This window comes from Sciurus vulgaris, assembly GCF_902686455.1.
Source record: "Sciurus vulgaris genome assembly, chromosome: 4".
NCBI lineage: Eukaryota > Metazoa > Chordata > Mammalia > Rodentia > Sciuridae > Sciurus > Sciurus vulgaris.
This window is the reverse complement of record NC_136464.1, coordinates 58,241,385-58,266,545: the sequence shown is the minus strand read 5'-3', so window position 1 is coordinate 58,266,545 and position 25,161 is coordinate 58,241,385. Positions and strand designations below refer to the sequence as shown.

Sequence of the window (25,161 nt, the reverse complement as noted above, 5' to 3'; positions counted from 1 at the left end):
ATTCCGGAACTCTCAGAAGTCCAATATGGCTGAAGCTTGGCAGGCAAGGCAGAGTGAGGTGCATGTAGCAACTTGTTTGCCACATCAAGAATTCTGGAAGATCTTAGAGGGCTTCTAAGGAGGAGGATTATATAATTACATTTGTTCCTTAATGAGCTCGCTCTTGATGCTCTTTGAATAATGGATTGGAATTAGCCTAGATAGGGTTTAGGAACATGAACTAGCTATCTATGAGAACAACCCACAAATGGGATTAATGGTGAATTGGAACATGATTGTGACACAGGAAATGGTGGACAGTAGTTGGTTTGGAGAGATTTTAAAACTGGATGGTGATGTTCTTCCTTGATATGGAACACACTGAAATAAGACCAGGTTGGTAGAGGACAGAGAATGAATTCAGTTTGGGCAGGTGAAGTTTGTAATTCCCGAGTGAAATCTTAAGTGGTAACAGTACATTGATATCATGATCTGGAGCTGAAGAGGTGGTCTAGGTGGTAATTAGAGCCATCAGTTTAGGTATGAAGTTCCTAGAGATCAGGTATAGAGTAAGAAGAGCAGAAAAATGTTGCCAATAAAACAATGTCAGAATACTGGAGAATAGACCTAATAATATGTAAGATGTATAGAATTTTCCATGTTTTTATCCATAACAGTACACCACCATTACCACCCTGGTGCATTATTATACTAGCAATAAAGCTCAATTATCTACTCCACCCAACATTTTACGTGTTAGAAAGTAAAATGAAAACCTTCTAAAATGTCTTTAAATCATTATTCTGAGGTTTCTTCATAGTTAAGGAATAATTAATGTGCAATGTGCTAGGAAGTATTATTAAAGCATCATCATTCCTATTCTGAGCTACAATGAGTAACAAACAGATGAAGACACTAATCTAGAAGAGGAACCTATATGCATTTATTGCTTGCATATAATAAAAGGATAAACAGCAGTATGAAAATGAAAGTCATTGCCCATACTTCATAGTAGCCCAGACTGAATCTTGTCGATCTACAGAATTGACTTCCTATCTCTGTATTGGATAATTTGGGTTTCTACAATAATTTAACATTAGAAAGTACTGGATATGAAGGTGTTTTGTCTGTATTTATGGCATCTCTGTCCCAGCCCTCACATGAGGTGACAGCCTCAATCAACCTTGTTAAATAAATTCTTCCTTTATCCTTTATCTCAATCCCCTTTTAACTGACTTCCTTAGATGTGACCATAGTTATATTTGTCAAGTCTCCAACTTGAAATATAATAGAATCATTTCTGGAAAAGGTCACTGTTTTTCATTCCTTTTTTTTTTTTTTTTTTTTTTGTGGTGCTGGGGATTGAACCCAGGGCCTTATGCATGCAAGGCAAGCACTCTACCAACTGAGCTACACCCCTAGCCCAGGTCACTGGTTTTCAGTGTCTCCCCTCCCTGCTTCATTCTTCATATCATCATCACCAGCATTTTAAATAGATGCTCCTGTCGTTAATTTTCCTTTATAAACCTCCCATGTCTCTATCAGTGAGTCCACGTGCTTAATGTGGTACTGATGGTACTCATATTCTTAACAAATTGTCCTAAATTTGTAGTCATTATGATATAGAAGAGACAATACTGGTTTTAGACAACCAGTCATTCAATTAATTACCTAATTCCTAATTAGCTTTTTTTTTTTTTTTTTTTTTTTTTTTTTTTTTTGTACTGGGGATTGAACCCAAGGCTCTCTAACACAGCTACACCCTTACCCTTTTTAAATTTGTATGTTTAGACAGGGTATCTCAGAGTTGCTATGGCCTAGAACTTGTGATCGTCCTCCTTCAGCTTCCTGAGTCTCTGGGATTACAAACCTGTACCACCATGCCCAGCTCCTAATGCTATTTAGATTTTGGATTAATTTTATTTCCAAAAATGCAATTAAGGTGTTACAATTTCAAATACTTTTCATTACAAAAAATAAATAGCTGGGCACAGTGGCACATGTCTATAATCCCAGTAACTTGGGAGGCTGAGACAGAAAGACACAATTTCAAGGCCAGCCTCAGCAATTTAGCAAGTCTCAAAAGATAAAGAAAAAGAAACACTGTTTATCATAGCAGTTTTATCAGAGTGAGTATGAATTGTGCATCAGGCACCCTTTAGAAATTAATTATCATACAATTTCATACGTTAAATTCTCTTTAAATGTCAAAAAGAAAATAACCTATATGGACTCTTTTCCTATAGGAAAAAATCCTTGAAGATATTTTACAGGGTTTGGCTACAGAATTAGCTCCATTATATAAGCAGATGGCTCCAGAAGCTTACCAAAATCAGGTATGTTTTGAAACCTTTTACATTGCTCTCATGCATGGTTCAAATTTCTATATAAACAAAGTACTTATTAATAGAAAATTTTTCTACCTTGAAGTTTAGAGTGGGTGTGTGGATTTGTGTACACAACATATATACTTATACACACATACACACACACACACACACACATATATATATTTACTAGTTTTAAGAATCATCTAGTAGGGCTTTTGTTGATGCTTTGATGTTTAACTCTTCCTATTATAGGGGTTCAATTAAAACTAAGAAGCATCAGGAGGCTGAGGCTGGAACATTGCAAGTTTTATGCCAGTCTCAGGAATTTAGCAAGATCCTATCTCAAAATAAAATTTTTAAAAAGGGTATTGGGTATAGCTGTTATAGCCAAGCATTGAAGTCCTGATCTCATTACTCAGCAACACAAAACAAATAAAACAAACAGCTGGATGCGGGGTTGCAAACCTGTAATCCTAGCAGCTGGGGAGGCTGAGGCAGGAGCATCTCAAGTTTAAAGCTAGCCTCGACAATTTAGCGAGGCCTTAGCAACTCAGCAAGACCCTGTCCCTAATTAAGAAATAAAAATTGCTAGTGAGGGGCTGAGGAGATAGCTCAGTCGGTAGAGTGCTTGCCTTGCAAGCACAAGGCCCTGGGTTGGATCCCCAGCACCCAAAAAAAAAATTGCTAGTGGTTGGGACACTCTGGGTTCAATCCCCAATGCCAAAACACCCTTATAATCCCAGCAGCTCAGGAGGATCTTAAGTTCAAAGCCAGCCTCAGTAATTTAGTAAGGCTTTAAGCAACTTAGTGAGAGCCTGTCTTAAAATAAAAAAGGGTTCAGTGGTCAAGTGACCCTGAGTTCAATCCCCAGTACAAAAGAACATACTTGTTTTAAATAAATAAATGGATTTAAAGGGCTAGGGATGTGGCTTTGTCATTAAGCACCCCGCATTCCCGTACTAGGAATCAAATCCAGGGTCTCACTTACACTACACAAACACTACCACTGAGCAACAATTCCAGCCCTACTGATTAACAACATCATCTTTATTGATGCAAAAAAGGCGTTTGATAAAATGCAACACTCTCTCATGATGCAAGTACTCAACATATTTAGAATAGAAGACAATTAATTCCCTTACCCTTACAACAGGCAAGTACAAAATACTCACAACTAGCATAATTAATGGTAAAAGAATGAAAACTTTCCCTGGCTTTGGAACAAGTCAAAGTTATCACCTTCTACTTCTGTTAAATACCACTACAGGTTCTAGCCTGGAAATTTTTTAAAATGAAAGAAATCCACACTGAAAAAGAATTAACAAATCTACGTCTAGCAAGTGGTATGATTCTAACACTTTAAAAACCATAAAATCCTAAGAAATTTTTTAAAAAAATCTGTTAACCGATAAGCAAGTTCAGAAGGGTTTCATGATACAAGATTAATGTGCAAACATTACTCTCTTTTTATTTTTTTGGGAACCAAATCCAGCATCTCACACATACTAGGCAAGCATTCTACCACTGAGCTACATTCCCAGCCTTATTACTATTTTTTTATATACTAGTATTGAACAACCCAAAAGAGATAAATGGAAATTCATTGAAATCAATGCTTTTGACTTCAAATGATACCATTAAGAACACGAGCTAGGGGCTGGAGGTGTTGCTCAGTGGTAAAGTGCTCACCTAGCATTTGTGAGGCCCTGGGTTTGATCCTGAGCACCACATTAAAAAAAATAAAGGTAGTGTGTCTGCCTACAACTAAAAACTATATTTGTAAAAAAGAGAGAGAACATGACGTGGGTCATGGTGCACACCTTTAATTCTAGCAGCTCAGGAGGCTGAGGCAGGAGGATCATAAGTTCAAAGCCAGCCTCAGCAAAAGTGAGGTGCTAAGCAACTCAGTGAGATCCTGTCTCTAAAATGAAATACAAAAATAGGACTGGGGATGTATTGCAGTTCAGTGGCAGAGTCCCCCTGGGTTCAAACCCAGGTACCACCCCTGCCCCAAAAAATATATATATATGAAATGACCTACAGGATATGAGAAAAATCCATGTATTTTAAGTATGACTAGAAGTGGTTTGTGGTGGTGGTGGTTTCTTTTGTTGGTTTGTTTGTTTTGGATTTTTTTTTTTTTTTTTTTAATCCTGAGGCAATCTCCCACCAATATACCTTGACAGTCCTTTCTGTTTTGTTTTGAGACAGGGTCTTGCTAAATTGAGGCTGGCCTCACACTTGCAATTCTCCTGCCTCAACTTCTTGAGTTGGAATTACAGGCTTGTGCTACCACGCCCAGTCATTTCTTTTTCCTTCTTTTTAAATGTGGTGCTGGGAATTGAATCAAGGCTTTCATGCATTTTAAACACATACTCCACCACTGAGTTACCACAACCCAGCACCAAAATACTTTTTTTTTTCTGTATTTTTATTATAATTTTTGGTTTTTTATTTTGCATTCCTGGTGATTGAAACCAGAGGTACTCTACTACTGAGCTACATCCTCAGCTTTTTTTATTCTGAAACAGGGTCTCCCTGAATTGCTGAGACTGGCCTCAAACTTGCAATCTTCATGTCTCATCATTTAGAGTCTCTGGAATTATAGAAGTGTACCACTTCTGCTTTGAGAAGTCTCAATCTGTTGTTCAGGCTCTCTCTTTGACTATCTGGGCTCAAGCAATCCTCTTGCCTAACCCTCCTTAATAGCTGGGATTGCAGGCATGTACCACCTTACTTAACTTCAACTTTTTATTTTAAAAAGTTTTATAGGAATTCAGCTTGTGGTGCACATGCCTATAATTTCAGACATTTGGGAGTCAATGGAAGGAGGATCACAAGTTCAAGTTCAATGTGGCAACTTAGTGACACCCTCTCTCAAATGAAAACATAAAATGTGGTAGGATATAGCTCAATAATAGAGCACCTCTGGGTTCAATACTGGATATTGAGGGGGAAAACTTATGGGATGGGTTAGGCAGTGGTGGAATGCTTACCTAGTTTTATAGACATAAAGAACTTTGCAAAATCATGCACAATGGTGCATGCCTGTAATGTCACCAACTTGGGAAGCTGAGCTAGGAGGACAACTTAAAGGGCCAGCCTCAGCAGTTTAGCAAGGCCTTAAGTCACTCAACAAGACCCTGTCTGAAAATAAAAAATAAAAAGGGCTAGAAATGAAGCTCAGTGGTAAACTGCCCCTGGGTTAAATCCTCAGTACCAAAAAAAAAAAAAAAAAAAAAAAAACTTTGTATATGTGAGTAATTCATTTTTTGATGTTTTTCAATTGTTTGTTTTGGTCTTTATAATGGAGTGATTTGTGTTACACATTTATCCATCACTCAGACATACTCAGTTTACTCCATGTCTGCTGATGGTCTTTATCTTGAGTTTTGCTAGACTACACATTAATCCCAATAATAACTCTTTATAGTCTCAGAAAGCTAAGAAGTTAAAAAATATCATTGATTTTAAGCACTTTGTCAGGAACTAATTTTTTACTTGTTATTAAACACAATTCTTTCTGTCTCTTAACGCTTTCTTATACTTTTTCTTCTAGGTGGAATATGAACATGTTGCCCGGGAATGTCGACTTGGTTGCAAGGAAGGCCGTCCTTTCTCTGGAGTCACTGCTTGCCTAGACTTCTGTGCCCACCCCCACAGGGACATACACAACATGAATAATGGAAGCACTGTGGTATGTACCTGGGTCACTTGAACTAAAAACTCTTTTGCTATATGCCTAGGTTGCAGTTCTTACATGTGGTTGTTATTGTCACAAATCATGACTTATATGCTATTGGATGTCAGTGTATAAATATCTGATATTTATTTAACTTGTCAGAGCATTTCCAAAAATTTGTAGAGCCAACCTTGAATAAATACTTTGTTTAGCTGGGTGCAGTGGTGCACACTTGTAATCCCAATGACTAAGGAGGCCTAGGCAGGGGGATTTGAGTTCCAAGACAGCCTTAGCAACTAAGTAAGGCCCTGTCTCTAAATAAAATATAAAACAGGCTAGGGATGGGGCTTAGAGGATAAGCACCCCTGAGTTTATATTCCTTATACCAAAATTAATAAATAAACAAATGTTTCATTGGGCATTTTTTTCTGGGAGGTGAGAGAGTACATGATTTGTTAAATCTTCAATGCAACAATTCAATGTTATCAAACTGATACTCATAAAGTTAAGCAAGGTAATTAATTTCTCTATTTGTCATGCATACTTCAGGCTTTTTTGAGGGAGTTGTATCAAGTATGTCTTTTTAATGTACATTGTTTTTGTTTGTGGCAGTACTGGGGATTGAACCCAGGGGACGCCTAACCATTGAGCCATATCCCCAGTGCTTTTTAATTTTTTTTATCTTGAATCAGGGTCTTGCTTCCTTGTTTAGCACCACATTAAGTTGCTAAGGATGGCTTTGAACTTACCATCCTCCTGCCTCAGCCTCCTGAGTTTCTTGGATTACCTGCATGTGTCACGGGAGTGGGTTTGATTCTCGGCACCACATAAAATGAATAAAATAAAGGTTAAAAAATATTTTTAAAAAATGAAAATAAATAAATAAAAGTATTGTGTCCATCTACAACTAAGAATTTTTTTTAAAAAATGATAGTCATAAGTGTGATGAAAATGTAGAGCTTGTTTTTCCCACTTTTTCTCCTTCCTGTCAGGTTTGTACTTTAACCCGAGAAGACAACCGTTCCCTGGGTGTTATTCCTGAAGATGAGCAGCTGCATGTCCTGCCTCTGTATAAACTTGCAGATACTGATGAGTTTGGGTCCAGAGAAGGGATGGAAGCCAAGGTCAAATCTGGAGCCATCCAGATCCTTCAGCCCACTTGCACAAAAAAAACACGTTTTACTCAGCCTGTTCCTCGTTCCGGGAAGAAGAGGGCAGCGATGATGACTGAAGTTCTTGAGCGCAAGATTAGGGCAGTGGAGAAGAAACAAACGCCTCGAGTGAAGAGGAAGAATAACTCAGCGCTGACAAACAACAGTAAAGCTTCATCCATGCCGCTCCCAGGTGAGCCCTGTGGGACCTAATGTTTTTCTGTGCACCAACTTCATTGACAGAGGGTTCCCAATTTCCCTTGCACCACCGTTTTCCTGTCCTTTATCTTTGTTGCCTTCTTAGGTCTAATGCCTTGTGAGAAGAAAAATGTCAAAGGATATATGATTTAATGAACTAGACATTACTGGATCTCATCATTATCACAGTTTGTTTAGAGTTAAACCTTAGACACAATATATTTTTACATAGGTACTCGAACTGCAAGTCAACAAAAATGTGGCCCATTGCGCTTTTCTGTCTTTTGATACTGGGAATTAAACCCAGGGTCACTTAACCACTGAGCCACATTCCTGACCCTTTTTATTTTATATTTTGAGAAAGCATCTAGCTAAGTTGCTTAGGGCCTTGCTATGTTGCTGAGGCTGGGCCCCAACTTGTGATCCTCCTGCTTTAGCCTTCCAAGCTGCTGGGATTACAGGCATGCACCACCATACCACACCTCTTATTTTAAGATTGCTTTTCCTCTCTCTCCTTCTTCTTTATTCCTTTCCTTATGGAGCAGCAGATACCATCGTTCTGGTAATTGTTTTTGCCACTGGGATTGAATTCAGGGCTTCACTCATGGTAGGCAAATGCTCTACACTATACCTATGTCCCCAGTGGTTCTTCTGTTTTTTTGTTGTTGTTGTTGTTTTTTTAAACTAGTGTGTTGCTAGTTAATCCACACTTGCCTCAAATTTATGATACTCTTTCTTCAGTGTCCTGGCTAGCTGGGTGTCCTCTACTATAATGGTTGCCTCCTGTGGTATTATAACATGTTTTCTGTTCTTTCTATTTCTATAGACCTAGAAGTTTGATCAAATTCAACCTCTTTCCCCCCCCCCCCCCCCCCCCCCCGTGGTAGGATCCAACCCAGGGCCTTGTGCTTGCTAGGCAAGCTCAGCTACATCCCCAGTTCCTCAGGCATGTGTTATATCATTCCTTTTGTGTTTTTAATATTGATTCATGGGTCAAATATTATCAGGCAATTTTCTATTTATAGAAAATCCATCTACTTTTTTATGGAATAGTTCAAGTAACATTCATGATTTTAGTGTATATTCTTAATTTCATTATGATTAACAGTTTTTCATCCTTTTTATTTGTTGGCTTCATCAGTTTTTCAGAGTACAGTTGGCTGCTAAGTGTCTTCTATTGTGGTTGATTTTTAAAATTTAATCTTATTTTGATCTCAAAATTTTTAACATAGTTTATTTTCAATGCACATTAGGTCATCTCACATACACGCACAAACACACACACACTCTCTCTGTGTGTTTACACATGTGTGTGTTACCAGGTATCAAACCCAGGGCCTGCCTTGTACATGGTAGTCAAGCCCTCTGCCTCTGAGCTATATCCCCATTCCTCCACTAAATTTTTAAATGCTTCAAATTGTTGTAATTGTCCTATAATTGTCTACAAAAGTCCCCTCAAGCTGGCTTGTGAATTTATGTATGTGTGTCTTATGAATTCTTTTGTTACATCCTGATAGTCTTTCTCAGCTTCTGCTACAGCAGGATGTTCCAGGCTTATCTTATATAATTCTGTTCTGTGTCTAAAAATATCCATTTCTCTAAGGAACCTACAGAAAAAATATATCATCAACTTAAACTGATATTCAAACTTAGAATGACAGGATAGAATTGGGTATGTACCACTGTTTTAAAGCATGTGCTTAGTGTGTGCAAGGCCTTGGGTTCAATCCACAACACAGAAAAAGAGAAGTGTAGAGCTTTCCTACCTTCTTTCATTTTCACATTTGTAAGATGGCTTGTTTGTTTGCTTTTTTAAACGAAAGAAATCATAGTACAGGCATTTATATAATGCTGGACAAGATTCAACAGAGAGGAATACTAATGGGGCAAAGTGGGAGAGAATTATTATCGTTTCTTGGTTGCTTCTTGATTTTACTGATACGATTCATATATCTGGTCCCATGCTGCATATAAAGTGCAACTATTTTTATCTTTATGTCATTCCCCAATAGTATCCTGCCATACATGTCAAAACTTTTAAATTGTAACTCTTTTTTGAATGTCATCTTTTAGCTATGTTCCTAGTTTTTCTTGATATTATCATTTCCCCCCATGAGTTCTGGTCATTTGCAACTTGACTCATGAGACTCAATTTTGTAGGTTCATCCAACTGAGGACTCTTTGCTCTTTAAAAATCTTCCCTTCCCATAATTTGCATTGTTTTCCTCCTGTAGTACTGCTTGATACTTTTATTGAGTTCTCTTTAGAAATGAGAACTTTCCTCCATTTGTGTACAGTGAATCAAAATGTATTCTGCTGTCATGTATAACTAAATAGAACAAACAACTTAAAAAGAAAGAAATGAGAACTTTCATGTCCCCAGGTTGTGTCATCTGAGAAGAGACTTGGAAATCTTCTGAAGCTAGTCAGGTTTATCGTTATAGTACTATTTCAGAACATGGCTGCTTTACTTTTCTTTCTTGTTGTTGCTAAAATTCACTACTTTTCATTTCCCCAATTTTTTTTCAACCTCAAATCACGTTAGAACCTCAAATCAAGTTAGAATGTCTCAAGGTAAATGTTTCCATTTGATTTGAGGTTTATGTGGTTATGTGAAAGGAAATTACCCACACTTAACAATGTGGGAGTGAAGATCTTCCTACTTAGTGGGAAAGGAAGGAAGCTGAAATGCTTATTCTTTCAAGGGTCACAAAAGTTTCATTTTTAAGTAAAATTTTTCATGACTTCCTTTGCCTAATAATTGATTTTTGCCAATTATGAGACTTTCATTACCCATAAATATATATAAATTATTACTTAACTGTTCTAGAAATGAGATCATGAAGCTGGGTGTGGTACCACATACCTATAATCCCAGCTAGTAGGGTGGCTAAGGCAAGTTCAGGTTACCAAGACCCTGTCTCAAAATGAAAAATGAAAAGGGCATAAAAACATCCCTTTGGGTAGTTAAATATTTCTCCATGTCATTGTGTTGTCACTTACAGAGTATTCCAGTGTTTAGTTGTGCTATTTACTCTATAGGCTATTAGGTCCTTTTAAAATTTAACATTTTAAATGATGAACATCCATCCTAATGGCTGTATCTTTGCAATTATTTCTAATTGTTTCCAAAAAGAAAAAAAAAAAAAAATCTTTAAGGAAAATTATGGGATGAAAAGGTATACTGGGGCCAGACATGGTGTCACATACCATGTGACAGTTATAATCCTAGCAACTGGAGAGACCAAGGTCAAAGGATCACAAGCTCAAGGTCAGCCTCAGCTACTTAGCAAGACTATGTCTCACAGTAAAAAATAAAAACAAGGCCAGGTACCATGGCATTTGCCTATAATCCCAGTGGTCTGGGAGGCTGAGGCAGAGAACAGTCACAAGTTCAAAGCCAGCCTCAGCAACTTAATGAGGCCCTAAGCAATTTAGTAAAACCCTGTCTCCAAATAAAATAAAAAAGGGGCTGGAGATGTGGCTCAGTGCTTAAGTATCCCTAGCTTCAATCCCAGGACCGAAAAAAAAAAAAAAAAAAATTTTTTTTTTTTAATAAAAAGCATGATAATGTAGCTTAGGAATAGCACACCTCTGGGTTCAATCTTCAGTACCACTATAATCCCAAAAACATTTTTTTAAAAAAATTAAAAATGTATACCAGGGCTGGGGATGTAGCTCAGTGGTAAAGTGCGTGACTAGCACATACCTGACCCTAGGTTCCTTTCCTAGCACCAGAGGAAAAAAATCAGTTTATTTTTACATTCGTTGTCCCTTTATCTGTTTAGGGAATAATAGTGAGACAGTGCAACCTGGAATAAAAAGTGAAACTAAACCCCATTTTATCTTCAAAGGTTCAGAGAACACTAAAAGCTATTCATCGATCCCATCCATTCCTCACCCAGTGAAAGAGGCAAACCTATCTCCAGTCTTCTGGTCCCCGAAGACTTCTTCCATGCCAACAGCTCCGTTTAGTTACAATAAAGTAGCCTCCTACGGGTTTTCAGAAAGAAGTAGCATTCCCCACTGCACAATGCCTTCTGGAAGACACAGTGGTGCTAATGCAGCTGCTGGGGAAGGCACTGGAATTGCACAGCCTGGCGAACTGGCTCCTCTTTCCACCCTGCCTCCTCCCATGACAGATTCCCTTGCTTGTTCTGAGCCTCCCACTGGTCCAACTGAGCAGCTAACTACTAATCAGCCAAATCAGCAGTCCCCATTCCTCACTTCTTCTCATGAGCCTGCTTCCTGTCTGGTGGAAGAAGATGAGCAGCATTCTGAAGCAGATGAGCCTCTATCAGATGACCCCCTATCAGACGACCTTCTATCACCTGCTGAGGAAAAATTGCCCCACATTGATGAGTATTGGTCAGACAGTGAGCACATCTTCTCGGATCCCAATATTGGTGGGGTGGCAATCGCACCCACTCACGGCTCGGTGATGATTGAGTGTGCCCGGCGAGAGCTTCATGCTACCACCCCTGTGGCACACCCAAACCGCAATCATCCTACTCGCCTGTCCCTTGTATTCTACCAGCACAAAAACCTGAATAAGCCCCAACACGGTTTTGAACTAAACAGGATTAAGTTCGAGGCTAAAGAAGCTAAGAATAAGAAAATGAAGGCCTCAGAGCAGAAAGACCAGGCAGCTAACGAGGGTGCTGAACTGTCCCCCGAAGTAAATGAATTGAACCAAATTCCTTCTCATAAAGCATTAACATTAACCCACGACAATGTTGTCACTGTGTCCCCTTACGCTCTCACACATGTTGCAGGGCCCTATAACCATTGGGTCTAAAGGCTTCTCTCCCCTTCTTAATGCCTTTGCTAGTGCAGTGTATTTTTTCAAGGTGCTGTTAAAAGAAAGTCATGTTGTCGTTTACTCTATCTTCATCTCACCCATTTCAAGTCTGAGGTAAAAATTTTAAAAATAGGGTGGGTACTTAACTGTGACTATATTTTGACAATTGGTAGAAGGTGCACATTTTAAGCAAAAATAAAAGTTTTCTAGTTTTAAATACATAAAGAAACGTTTTGGTTAGGTGTTAACCTTGATAGAATCACTCAGTTTGGTGCTTTAAATTAAGTCTGTTTACTATGAAACAAGAGTCATTTTTAGAGGATTTTAACAGGTTCATGTTCTATGATGTAAAGTCAAGACACAGTGTTAACTCTACACAGCTCCTGGTGCTTAACCACATTGACACAGTTAAAAATAAGCTGAATCATTGTTTCATGGTGCCATCGTTCCAACATCTTCCAATCATTGCTAGAAAATCCGCATTTTCCTTTGAAATAAACCAATGAAATGCTTTCTCTCTTAAAATATTTCTCCTGTATAAAATAATTCATTATTGTTAGTAATGGTTGGAGGCTGTTCGTAAATTGTAAATATATATTTTAAAAGCACTTTCTATTTTTAAAAGTAACTTGAAATAGTATAGTATAAGAATCCTATTGTCTATTGTTTGTGCATATTTGCATACAAGAGAAATCATTTATTCTTGCTGTGTAGAGTTCCATCTTGTTAACTGCAATGTGTATTTGAATTGTGTATATGGTTTTTGTTCTTTTAATGTGTCCTTTGACATTACGTATTAGCTACTTATTATAAAATAGTGAGTAATCTCTAAAATTGGAATTAGGAAACGTATCACCAATATTGACTAAGTTCTTTTAAATTAAAAAAAAGTGTGGTCTCTTCTGATTTATTGAGCTACAATGGCCTCAATTTACTTTTATCCCAGCTTTTTCAATGTGTAACCCATGAAAGAAGTTTCAAAAGGGAGATGGAAGAAAATGTGATTCAGAAGAGTCAAATGCTTTTAATGTTTCAAAGTGATACAATACAAAAATTAAGTAACCAGAACCCTACCCATCCCAGAATGTTCTGAAATCCATTCTGGTGTAGAATAAGAAGGGAAAAAAATTCCTGTAGAAATCATTGGAAACAATTCACCATTATTATCAGTTTCTCCCTGGCCCCAAAGAATGAAAATAGTATTATAAATATGTCTCTGTTCTTTAAGAACAAATTCATTCATTTATCTCAGCATATTGGACTTGGGAAAAGGTAACTTATCTTCTCTCTTACCTGTGTTCTAGGTAACAGGAAAAATAGGCATTCCATTTATTTTACTGTTCCCATTTCCCCCATTACTTTATGAATCATTTTTTATAGCAAAACAAAAAGAATTGCCCAAACAAAATGTTTAGAACAAGAAGAACCTTCTATGAAATACTTGATTCTGTTAAAATGTAGAGGTGCTATAACATTCAAAGTATCAGATTCTTTGGGAGTATAGAAAACCTCCTGGTGCTTCTCCCTTGGAAATGCCATAGGAAGCCCACAACTGCTAACTCAAAATTTTGGTGCAAAAGCAAACAGTTTCAGCAAGCTCTCTAACAAAAAACTCATTGTAACTTATTAAAATAATATATGGTGCAAAGTATCAGTTTAAAGCTTTTGACTAATCCAAGTAAAGGAATATGAAGGGATTGTAAATAAGGAAATGTCCATTGATAGACCATCATCTTTTATGTGTAAAATAGGGTAATTCATTGACTTGTTTTAGTATTTTGTGTGCCTTAGATTTCCGTTTTAAAACATGTATTTTTTTTTTTGAGCCTAAGGTTTCTTATAAGTATGTAAGTGATTGTTTATTGCTTCAGCTGCTTCAATAAGATATTTTCTAGTATTAGACTATCAGGAATACATCCTTGTGATAACTACATTTTAGCTTTTAGGCCTTACCTCCACTAGAAATTGTTTCCTTGCCAGATATAATGGATAAAATTTTATGTCCCTTAATCTATCCATCCAGCTATCTATTTCCCCAGTACATACTTATTGAATGCCTGCTAAATTTAAATGTCGCTTTTGTTTTTCTTGGAATCATCACCTTTGACATGGTAAAACTGAAGAATAAAAATCCTAAATGATAACTTTGAAAATGTATTTTTAAAGAAATAGCAAATTACCTTCAAAATAACCCATGGTAGTATATGTGCAGTAATTCAAATCAATTTGTTTCTAACTTTAAATAAATTTCTTAATAATCTAAATTTTAAATGCCAATGTTGATTAAAGGGACTATTGGGATTTGTGAAACTAGTTACCGTTTACCAAAACTAGTACTGAAAATATCCAGTTTAAATTCAAATGTTTCCATTCCATTGTTGTAATAAACGTCATGAATGGGCTGCCTCAACCAATAACCCCATGTGGGAACTCCAGTCTGTTTCTACTTTGTTGAATTTTAACAGTTTACTATCCCATTTTCTGCCCTGTGTTTTTTTTTTTTTTTTTTTTTTTTAAAGCTTATGCTTATTCAATGTTTTGCAGCATTGTGATTGTATGCTGGCTACACTGCTTTAGAATGCTCTTTCTCATGAAGCAAGAAAATAAATTGGTTTGAAATGACATTTTCACTCATAAAACTGGTCATCTAACATTATTTCTGCACCTCTGCTTTACTGAAATAACTACCTTTTACCTCTATATTGTACTGAAATTGGGTTTTAAATCTACATTTGTTCATGGTATGATCATTGAATTCATTCATACAAGACCTCCCAGTTATTCCAGTTCATAATATTACAAATTTATCAACTATAATGATAAATATAATGATAAAATAACTCCTACTTAGGATTCTACATACTACTGAAAGCATACTGTCCCTCAAAATTCCATTTCTAATAGTTATGAGGCCATCACTGAATTGTATTTTCCCCCCTTATGCTTGTTAACCTCACTTACATTTTGTTTCCAGTTCATCCACAAAGAACCAACTAGATCATATCAGAAACCTAATTAAATTATTTATTGAACAATGAAGCTATCTAAAAACATATAACTGTAGGTGAATTTCTGCAGTGTTCACATCTTAAGTAACTTTCCAACATCTTTATTATTCAATCTGCATGTGGATGAAATAATTTGATTTGTTAAATATAGAACTTCCCTAGATGAGATCCATAACCAATTTACTTAAGACATAACCCCAATACATACTTAATTGAATGCATACCCTTGTGTAAATGTACTGATTTAGTTCATATGAAGTAACCTACTTTCTAATGTTATTACTCCAGCGTACTCCTACTGATTACCATTTCACCATAGCATGAACAAAAATAACCCCCAAATAGTCTTTTAAAACAAAAAATTAAGATTCCCCCCCCATGCCCCCCCGGGACAGATTTAAGAAATCATTGCATGGTAATTTCCAACAATAGTGGGCATAGCATTTCCTTTGAATGTGCCAACTAAATTGGTAGGAGTATGCAACATTTACTATTTAACCTTCAATTTCACACCTTGATGCATGGAAATCTAGGTTTAATACAACTGTGAATTTTAATATTTTGTAGAGATTTATGATGACAATTGTTAAATAATATAACATGTTAGTTCCTCATAGTGGTGGAAGTCACTTCAGAAGTCATACAGTTCCCTCACTAGAACCCAGAGAACAGATACCAATTTCCGTTTGTAATTAGACTTTAAATAGGTGAAGGCTACTTTGTGTTTAGAACCATATAGTATAAACAAATTTTTTTTTTACCCACAAGGTGTTTTATCACTAGGAAATAGCCTTATTTAGGGACAAACCAAAAATTAAATGCCAGGCGTGGTGGTGCACATTTTTTTGTGATCCTAGCGATTCTGGAGGCTGAGGCAGGAGGATCACAATTTAGCAAGACCCTAAGCAACTTAGCAATGAGACCCTGTCTTGAAATAAAGCACCAGGGATGCAACTCAGTGGTAAAGTGCAAGCACCAAAAGGATACATAAAATAAAATGGCTTTTTTCATCCACCCTGAGATACTGAGGAAAATAAAGTTAACATGAAAATGGGTCAAAATGCCCCTGCCTGCTGATTTTATCATGTACTTTTTGTGAATTATTACCTTTTACCCATGAAGTTGTCTTTTTTTCTTTTTATTTATTTATTTGGCACAGTACTGGGGACTGAACTCAGAGCCTTGTGTGGGCCACTGAATTACATCCCCAGTCCTGGGAGCTATCCTGTTAATTCATTCTAGAAGATGTGGCAATTCTCTTGTTGCCATTTCATTAAGCAAATCACAAGAGCTTGTATAGTATAGGTTTTTCTTTTTCTCTAGCATATACAAGGAGTTATAAAAGATTGGATGATTGAAATAGTTGAGGAAAACATTTCCATACTACCTAGCCATACTACAGTTCCCTTCATGCCCCTTACCTAGGCAAGTCCCAGCAGTTAATTTTGATGTGGCTCTCTACATGAACTGGAATATTGTTTCATCATATGTAGCTCCTAAAATTAGAGGTGTGTTGTAGCTTCGATACCGTCTATGTCACTTAACCAAGTGATGTGATCAGTGCCAGATTATTGAGTCCGGATTTATCCAAATCAAATTGTGTTCCATGTTAAGTTTTCTTCTAACAGCCTTGGACAATGATGTCATCATGGCTCAGGAAGGCAATTCTGAAAGTCAAAATCAGCATGTACTTCATTAGAAACTGAGTCTGCGTTTTCTTAAAATGTGTTAAGATTCATGGGCATGTTTTGCTTCTCTTGTGTGTGTTACATAGAAACTCAGTATTTTGCTGGGTACCGCAGCAGTTGCCTGTAATCTTGGCAACTCAGGAGGCTGAGGCAAGAGGATCATAAGTCTGAGCCCAACCTGGGCAGTTTAGCAAGGCCCTGTCTCACAATAAAATATTTAAAAGTGGGGAGTCAGTGTCTGGAAATGTACTCAGTGGTAGGGTACTCCAGTTTCAAATTCCCAGTATCACACACACACAAAAAAAAAACACCAAAATTGAGTTCCTCTATTAATTTCTAAAAAGGGGAGAGCTAGCTTTCATTCAAGATGTCACTATTTTTGTCCCCACTGAACTTCGAAACTTCCTGTGCATTTCAGTATCTGGATGAATTTGACTGCCCACACCTTACACTTGAGCTGGTGGTCCTAAACTGCAGCAGTCTTCCTGCCCCACCCTCCCAGGCAGTTGAGGCTATAGGCATGAGCCACTGTGCCTGGCTTGGATAAATTTGTTTTGATCTTTTTTTGGGGGGAGGGATGCACCCAATTACATACCACTGTTTGCTCAAAAGGTTTTTTGTTGTTGTTGTTTTTGTTTTGTTTTGTTTTGTTTTTGTTTTTGTTTTTTTAAATTGGGGTCTTTATTGCCCAGCCAAGAAAAGGCATATAGTTTATTACATCCAGTAATGTAAAGGGAGCCCTTACTCTGCCACTCTTCATTTTCACTTCTCTTTAAAGGGCCTCAAGACTGGGTGCAGTGGTGTGCCTGCTCAGGAGGCTGAAGCAGGATTGATCACAAATTTGAGACCAGCCTAAGCAACTCAGCGAGATCCTGCCTCTACATAAAAATTAAAAGGGCTGGGGTTTTGACTTAGTGGTTTAAGCGCCCCTGGGTTCAATTCCCAGTACCAAAAAGGGGACGGGGCTCAAGGCATGTTCAAGTTTATCTTTTGGTAGTATGCAACACTTAATATTCCTAGCTTTAAAAATTCAATATTAATTTCTTATTTCTTGTAAGTCCTTTTTTCCATATTCATGATCTTATCTGGTTCATAAATTTTCTTCTAGTTTGTACAGCAATATATGTCCCTTATTTTTAAGCAAAACTTAAGTCCAAGGTAGGAATCAGCATTAGCCGATTCAACCCATTTATGTTTGAATGTGACTTTTGAGACTCGATTAATACTATAAACCTAGTTGTCTAAAAATAGAAATTTTCCCCTTAGCAGCTGTTATGTAAGGCATTCTCTTGTTCATAAGAAAAATATTTTGCAGCTGTCAGAAAGATTTTCATTTCAAGAGAAACAATATTGGAATGTAATTCTCCATTTGGCATGCTATAAACTTTAAATCCTTGGCTTAAAATTCAGCTTGTTATTATTTTTCCCATTTTATGGAAGCTGCACAGTTGTTAAGTACACTTGATTCTTTTTACATTTTTACTTTTCCTGTGATTTTCTTTATATTAAAAATGTCTTGCTTTCCCATCTCTCTGTCCTGTTTCCATTACTCAGATCCCCTCTGCAAATACACATGGTTTGTTTTAAGAACAGCAGTGACACTAGTTATCTTTTTGTGTCTTTTAAAATCATATATCAGGGGCTGGGGCTGTAGTTCAGTGGCAGAATACTTGCCTAGCATGTGTGAGGCACTGGGTTCAATCCTTAGCACCACATAAAGATAAATAAAATAAAGGCATTCTCTCTAACAACAAAACATTTTTTAAAAAATCATATCTTATAACTCCTTTCATATAATACCAAAAATGATCAAGAGCTTTTATTGAACCTTTCTAATTTAGCAGCAAATTCTGTTTGTAGGAATAGGCAGTGGTTAAAAGAACACCGCTTAATATCAAGTGGTCTCTCTACAAATCCCAACAATATTTAATTTTTTTCTTGGTGTTCAAGACTTTTGCCAAAAAAAAAAAAACTGTATAAGAAGTTAAATATTCTGGGGCTGGGGAGATAGCTCAGTCGGTAGAGTGCTTGCCTTGTAAGCACAAGGCCCTGGGTTCGATCCCCAGCACCCAAAAAAAAAAAAAAAAGAAGTTAAATATTCTAAGACTTTCTATATTGTATGGTTTTGCTATTTCTGTTTAATGCCTGATGCTGATTATAAATTTGCTAATCAGTGACTGAATTAGTAATGGATCTTATCTATAGACAATAATTCTTATATTCCTCATTTCCCATTCAAACCACATGGATAGCATCTATTTTCTAATGCAAATTTACTCCTTTGTAATTCTTGGGTTGTTAGCAATAGTAGGAACTATTTTATAATTTGGGTGAGGAAAATCTAAAAATGAAAGTAATTAGAAGAAGGTGATTTAATAAACAATCAGAAACTGTAGGACACTATGGGGAGAGTTAAGGGCCAGAAAGGAGGGAGAACTGTGCTCCTCCCAGCAACTGAAGTTTCACTCTACCACCTCAAAAGGAATAGATAACTTTTAATATTTCAGCTTTGTACTCCACACCATTTTATATCTGAAAGTCAATGCTAAAAATGAGGAACTGTTTTGGAAGTAAAAATGGTAGTAATAAAAGCTATGATCGTTGGCTGGGGATGTATCTCTGTGATATAGCCCTTGCCTTGCATGGTCAAGGCCCTGGTTCAATCCCCAATATCAATAATAATAATAATAATAATAATTATAATAATACCCCTGCATTTTATAAAATTTTACCATTATCAAAGTGCTGTTCCTATGTGCAACTTTTTCTCCCTGACACTGAGGATTAGAAAGAGAACATTATTCCCATCTTACAGATGAGGAATCTGCAGATGACAAGAGTAACAAATGGCTTGGACCTGTTCTGAGTCATCCAGCAACTTGACCAATCTGAATAAAACATTTAATATTTGCAGACTGCTAAATGCATTTCTGCACCCTGAACTGACAGAGATTGTGTTGCCAAGCAGAAATTTTGTCAGACCTCAACTGAAAATAATATAAAATCTTATCATTTGCAGAACATGTTTCTGAAGTATTTTGTTTCCAATTATTTATTAAACCAGCTATTTTCAAATGGCTAAGAAAGGATTCCCAAATTCCTAGGATCTATGTTTTAGGGCTTGGATTAATGATGTTTCAATTTTTTTTGTTTTCTTCCTTTAAAAAAAAAAATTTTTAGCTGGGCACAGTGGTATGCACCTGTAATCCCAGCAGCTCGGAGGCTGAGGCAGAAGGATGGAGCGTTTCAAGTCAGCCTCAGCAATGGCGAGGCACTAAGCAACTGAGACCTTGTCTCTAAATAAAGTTAAAAAATAGGGCTGGGGATGTAGCTCGGTGGTTGAGTGCCCCTGAGTTCAATCCTCGGTAGAAAAAAATAAAAATAACAAGAAACAACTCTTTATAAAGAATGCCCCTTTACTATGAAAATGGGTAATCTTCTAAATAATTTTTTGAATACTACTTTTAAAAAGACTAGGGTCAGCACCTCACAATCAAAGTTTAATGTATTTCTTAAAATTTATTGAAATGTACATTTCTTGAAGGATATGGTGCTAAGTAAGCAATTTTAGTTCCCAGCCCCTCATGATATAAATACAAAATTGTTGGTATATCTAAAAGGTAACTTTTATTTGATTTTGTCTTGTTTTTTGTTTTGCTTTGTTTTTAGCCATATAAAATTCGTGGTTCAAAGGTTAAATATTCCTTTGCCAGAAGGTTAAAGAAAATGAGATGTATTTGTAAAGTTTTTAATAACCTTTATATAGATTATTTTAGCAACCCCTATATAAATATAAAGAGGTTGGATATTTTGACTATCCCATCAGTACATTAGAAAAACCCAGGCCAAAACTTGAATATTAAAAACAAACAAAAAAATCTTCTGATGGTTTCGGTGAGTTTGGTAACAGCCTATCCTCACCAGTGCCTATTTGTGCTAAGATAAAATGGCTAACGATATAAAATTTCACAAAAACAGCTCTTTTTAAAAAAAGATTAAATATTTTTATTGCAATGTATGGTCATATTTTTTTTTAGCCTTTATGAGATAACATTGTGATAGGTGCTTAAAAAGAATATTTTTCCAGAACTGGTTTTATAGTAAAAACTAAGGGCAGCTTTTGCATTGTGAAATATGGGAAGATGGTCATATTTGGGTTACTAAGAAATCATGAAGTGTTCCCTGAAGAGAAACTTGTAAAAATTACTTGGCAGAGAGATAACCATGAATTTCTATTTTGTTCACGTTCTCTCATGCTATATGTTAACCTACCAAGCAAATTCACATGCATAGCATTACCTTGGTTTACAGGAGAAGCCAGAATGCTTATTCTTGGTGGGAGTAAAATACTCACAGGTTCTTCACAGTGGTGAAATATATTAGTACTGAATTCCCAAGAGAGAAATATCAATTTTATAAGTTAATATTTGTCTCTACCTGACTTCTTTCTTTGGAATATATTTACTATTTATTTTTTTACCTTTGATTTTTTTGCTTTGGGAGATTTTTTTTTTACCTATTGCCGTCCTACTGTATTAAATATCACATACATTGAAATGTTTGTTAATACTCCTAAAATTTCACGAAATATCTGTTTTAGTTCTTAACATATGAGAGAAACAGTTAAAGAAAAAGCACTTCACCATGTAGAAGGGAAAGAGATAATCCTATAATTATGATACTTTTATTCCATGATCAACATTTAGTCCTCTACAGACAAGGGAACACTTACTAGCAGTACTTGAAGACTTGTGAGTTGGAATTGCATGTTACTTGAAAGATCTAATTAAGCTAAATTTTGGTGCACAGCAGTTGTACATGATTTCATGTTTATGTAGCAAAATGCATTGAAATGTACTAGTATTGAAATATACATGTAAAGATAGTTGTGGAAATTGTCTATTATATTTTCCTGTGTGTCTAATTTGTTAGAGCATAAAGTTTCTCTTTTTAATTGTTCTAACTGAATAAGGCTAAATGAATACTGTAATTGAAAATATATTTTAAATCTTTGTGATGAGTTTTTAAAGAAAAAAAACTATTGCAAATTGTATCATTCCTGATTACACAGAACTTTGTGGGTGGTTTTAAATAAATTTTATACTTCTATTTTGCACCTGGTAGTCTAATTTTTCTTTCCTCTTCAAAATCATATTTTTAAAAGTTACTATCCTATAAAATACACACATTTTTAACTACAAAAGACAATAAAATTTAATGTGTAGGATAACCAAACATGGATCATGTTAAACACAAAACCAAGGTTGGAGGTATAGCTCAGTGGAAGAATACACTGGGTTCATCCCCCAGCACTTAAAAAGTAATAATGACAAAGTGTTCCTTGGTTGCACTATCCATGTTTGAAGCACTCAGTGACCACAGGTTGTCATGTGTGTCCTGTACTAGATAGCTCAACTTATAAAATATTTTCATCACCCTCAAAAATTACTCTACCGTCCTTTGTAGTCTATCACCTTTTCATATGGTTTCCCCTGGCAATGACTGATTTGATTTCAGTTTGTACAGTTTTTTTATCTTTTTCAGAATGTTAAGAAAATTGAATAGCTGGCTTATTTCATATAACATAATGATTTAGAGATTCATCCATGTTAAGAGCTCTTATATTCTACAAAGGATAATCTTAAATAATGTTAGCTAGATTAGTTGTGCTGGTGGTGAAGTTGATCTTCAACTGACTCATGTATCTAAGCACAAATGAAACAAAGATTTTTAACCAGATGTGGTGGTACACACCTGTAATCCTAGATATCTGGGAGGCTGAGGTGGGAGGATCACACATTTGAGGCCAGTCTGGGCAGTTTATTGAGATTCTGTCTTAACAAATGAACTGTGCATGTATCTCAGTGGTAGAGCACTTGCATAGCATGTGTGAGGCCCTGGGTTCTACCCTCAGTACCATGAAAAGGGCTGAGGATATAGTTCATTTGGTAGCATGCTTGCCTCTCAAGCACGAGGCCCTGGGTTCAATACCCAGCACCATAAAAAAAAAAAGAATTAAAAAAAAAAAAAAAAATATATATATATATATACACATATAACTTACTGTGTGCTAGCACTGTTCTAAGTGCTTTCCATATAGTAAGTCATGTTATCCTTGATCAGGAAGTACACATAGAAAAGCTAAATCACATGCTCAGTCTGCTGTAGTGATTAAGAGGTGGAGACAGGATTCAAACCTGGGCATTGTGGCTCTACAGTTGAGGCTCTTAACCTCTACTTCCCTTCACCTATCCCTATCCCACCTCAGGGAACTGTTTTGTGAGATGATTTGATCCCTACACTCCTACAACCAGCGCTTTGTGCCATGATGAAGAGAAGTGAGTTTAACCAGGCTGATATCTCTGCCTAGGCCCTTCTCATGTTCACAATGTATACAGTTCCTTAAAAAAGAAAGGCCCACTACCCCAAAAATGCATCACACCCAGGCTGGGGAGATAGCTCAATTGGTAGAGTGCTTGTCTTGCAAGCATAAGGCCCTGGATTCAATCCCCAGCACCGCAAAACAACAACAAAAAAAAATGCATCACACTCTTGAGATCCCACACTTCTTCATTTGAGTGTATATACTGCTTTAATGCTTGCTTTCCTGAATAAATCTCTTTTGTTTCCTAAATCAATGTTTGTGCCTCTTTTGTCACACCTTGAAATTCCTTTCTGGTGTAAATCAAGAGCCCCTTAGAGAGCTGCGGGGAGGCTGAGGCAGGAGAATCACAAGTTTAAAGACAGCCTCAACAATTTAGGGAAGTCCTAAGCAACTCAGCCAGACTCTGTTTCAAAATAATAAATAAAAGGGTTGGACAATCCCAAAACACCAAAGGCCCAATGTTCTCTCTGATATGCGAGATGCTAACACACAATATATGGGCAGGAAGAATAGAAGTACTTTGGCTTAGACAAAGGGGAACGAAGGGAAGGGAGGGGGCAAGGGAATAGGAAAGACAGTAGAATGAATTGGAAATAACTTTCCTACGTTTGTATATGAATACATGACCAGTGTAACTCCACATCATGAACAACCACAAGAATGGGAAATATACTTCATGTATGTATAATATGTCAAAATACATTCTACCATCATGTATAACTAAAAAGGACAAATAAAAAGTTAAAAAAAATGAAAAGAAAAAAATAATAAAAGGGCTGATGTATCTCAGTGGTAAAGTGTGCCTGGTTGAGTTCAATCCCCAGTATTGCAAAAAAAAAAAAAAATAATAATAATAAAAGAATGAAAAAATGTATAAATAAATAAAATGAAATATAATGAAATAGTTGAAGTGGTTTGCTTTCCTAAGGATATAATCAAAACATAAGTAGTGACAAAAGTAAGTCCCCTAAGTAGAACCAAAATAAAACCAGTAAAAGCTTAGACTTAGAAAACAGTAAAATACTGGTCCTTTGTTTTCAACTATAAGCTATTTCCTAGGATTCAATTCTAAAAGTATTAGAATTGGACTGGGGTCATACCTCAGTGGAGTTCCTTAGTATTGGGGCAGTCGTGGATTCTATCCAAAGGAGTGCAAAATAAGCAAAAATAATATTAAGACATGGATGTTATGTCCTAGTATACATTACTTTTTTTTTTTTTTTGCGGTGCTAGGGATTGAACCCAGGGCTTTGTGCTTGCAAAGAAAGCACTCTACCAACTGAGCTATATCCCCAGCCCTTCATACATTCCTTTTTTAAAAATTTGTTCTTTTTGAAGTACATGACAGTAGAATGTATTTTGACATATTGTACATACATGAAGTATGACTTGTTCTCACACTTTACTTTTAACAGCAAAGTTCTTGTTAACTGTGAGCATGGTGCTTTGGGAGAAGCTAAAGGACAGGAGTAGCAAATAAGTAGTAATTTCCTGTCACACACATGTACAAATGTCACTTTCTCAGGAGCATATGTTCTAACACCCTTGACTAAGGAAAGTGTCCCCACTGTTGGTATAGTGTCCTCTAACTTCAATATTATAAAAAATAGTAGTAACAACATTATCAATAAGTCCAATTTCTTCAGCTTGGAGTAAAAATTTAATAGTCTTTTTTTTTTTTTTTTTGTACCAGGGATTGAACCCAGGGGCATTTAACCACTGAGCCACATCCCCAGCCCTTTTTATATTTCTATTTAAATAATTAGAGATGGGTGTCTCACTAAGTTCCTTAGGACCCTCACTAACTTACTTATGACCTCACTAAGTTGCTGAGGTTGGCTTTGAAATCATGATCCTCCTACTCAGCCTCTCGAGGTGCTGGGATTACAGACATGTGTCACCACACCCAGCATGGAGTAAAAATTGAAATAAAATTCAT

General features: G+C 36.4%; 1 protein-coding gene across 6 annotated transcripts in view; it reads left to right on the top strand.

Moving 5' to 3' along the window:
• Positions 1–21,946, top strand: part of TET1 (tet methylcytosine dioxygenase 1) — a 134,495-nt gene extending 112,549 nt beyond the window's left edge. For 5 of the 6 annotated variants that reach the window (XM_079135729.1, XM_079135727.1, XM_079135728.1 and 2 more), the window contains 5 exons: positions 2,226–2,315; positions 5,869–6,006; positions 6,984–7,335; positions 11,195–18,820; positions 18,929–21,946. In XM_079135729.1, coding sequence (XP_078991855.1) covers positions 2,226–2,315; positions 5,869–6,006; positions 6,984–7,335; positions 11,195–12,138 — 1,524 coding nt within the window. In that variant the 3' untranslated portion in view covers positions 12,139–18,820; positions 18,929–21,946. The remainder of the gene's footprint in view (positions 1–2,225; positions 2,316–5,868; positions 6,007–6,983; positions 7,336–11,194; positions 18,821–18,928) is intronic. The other variant, XM_079135730.1, reaches the window with a different exon arrangement.
• Positions 21,947–25,161: the final 3,215 nt, after the last annotated feature.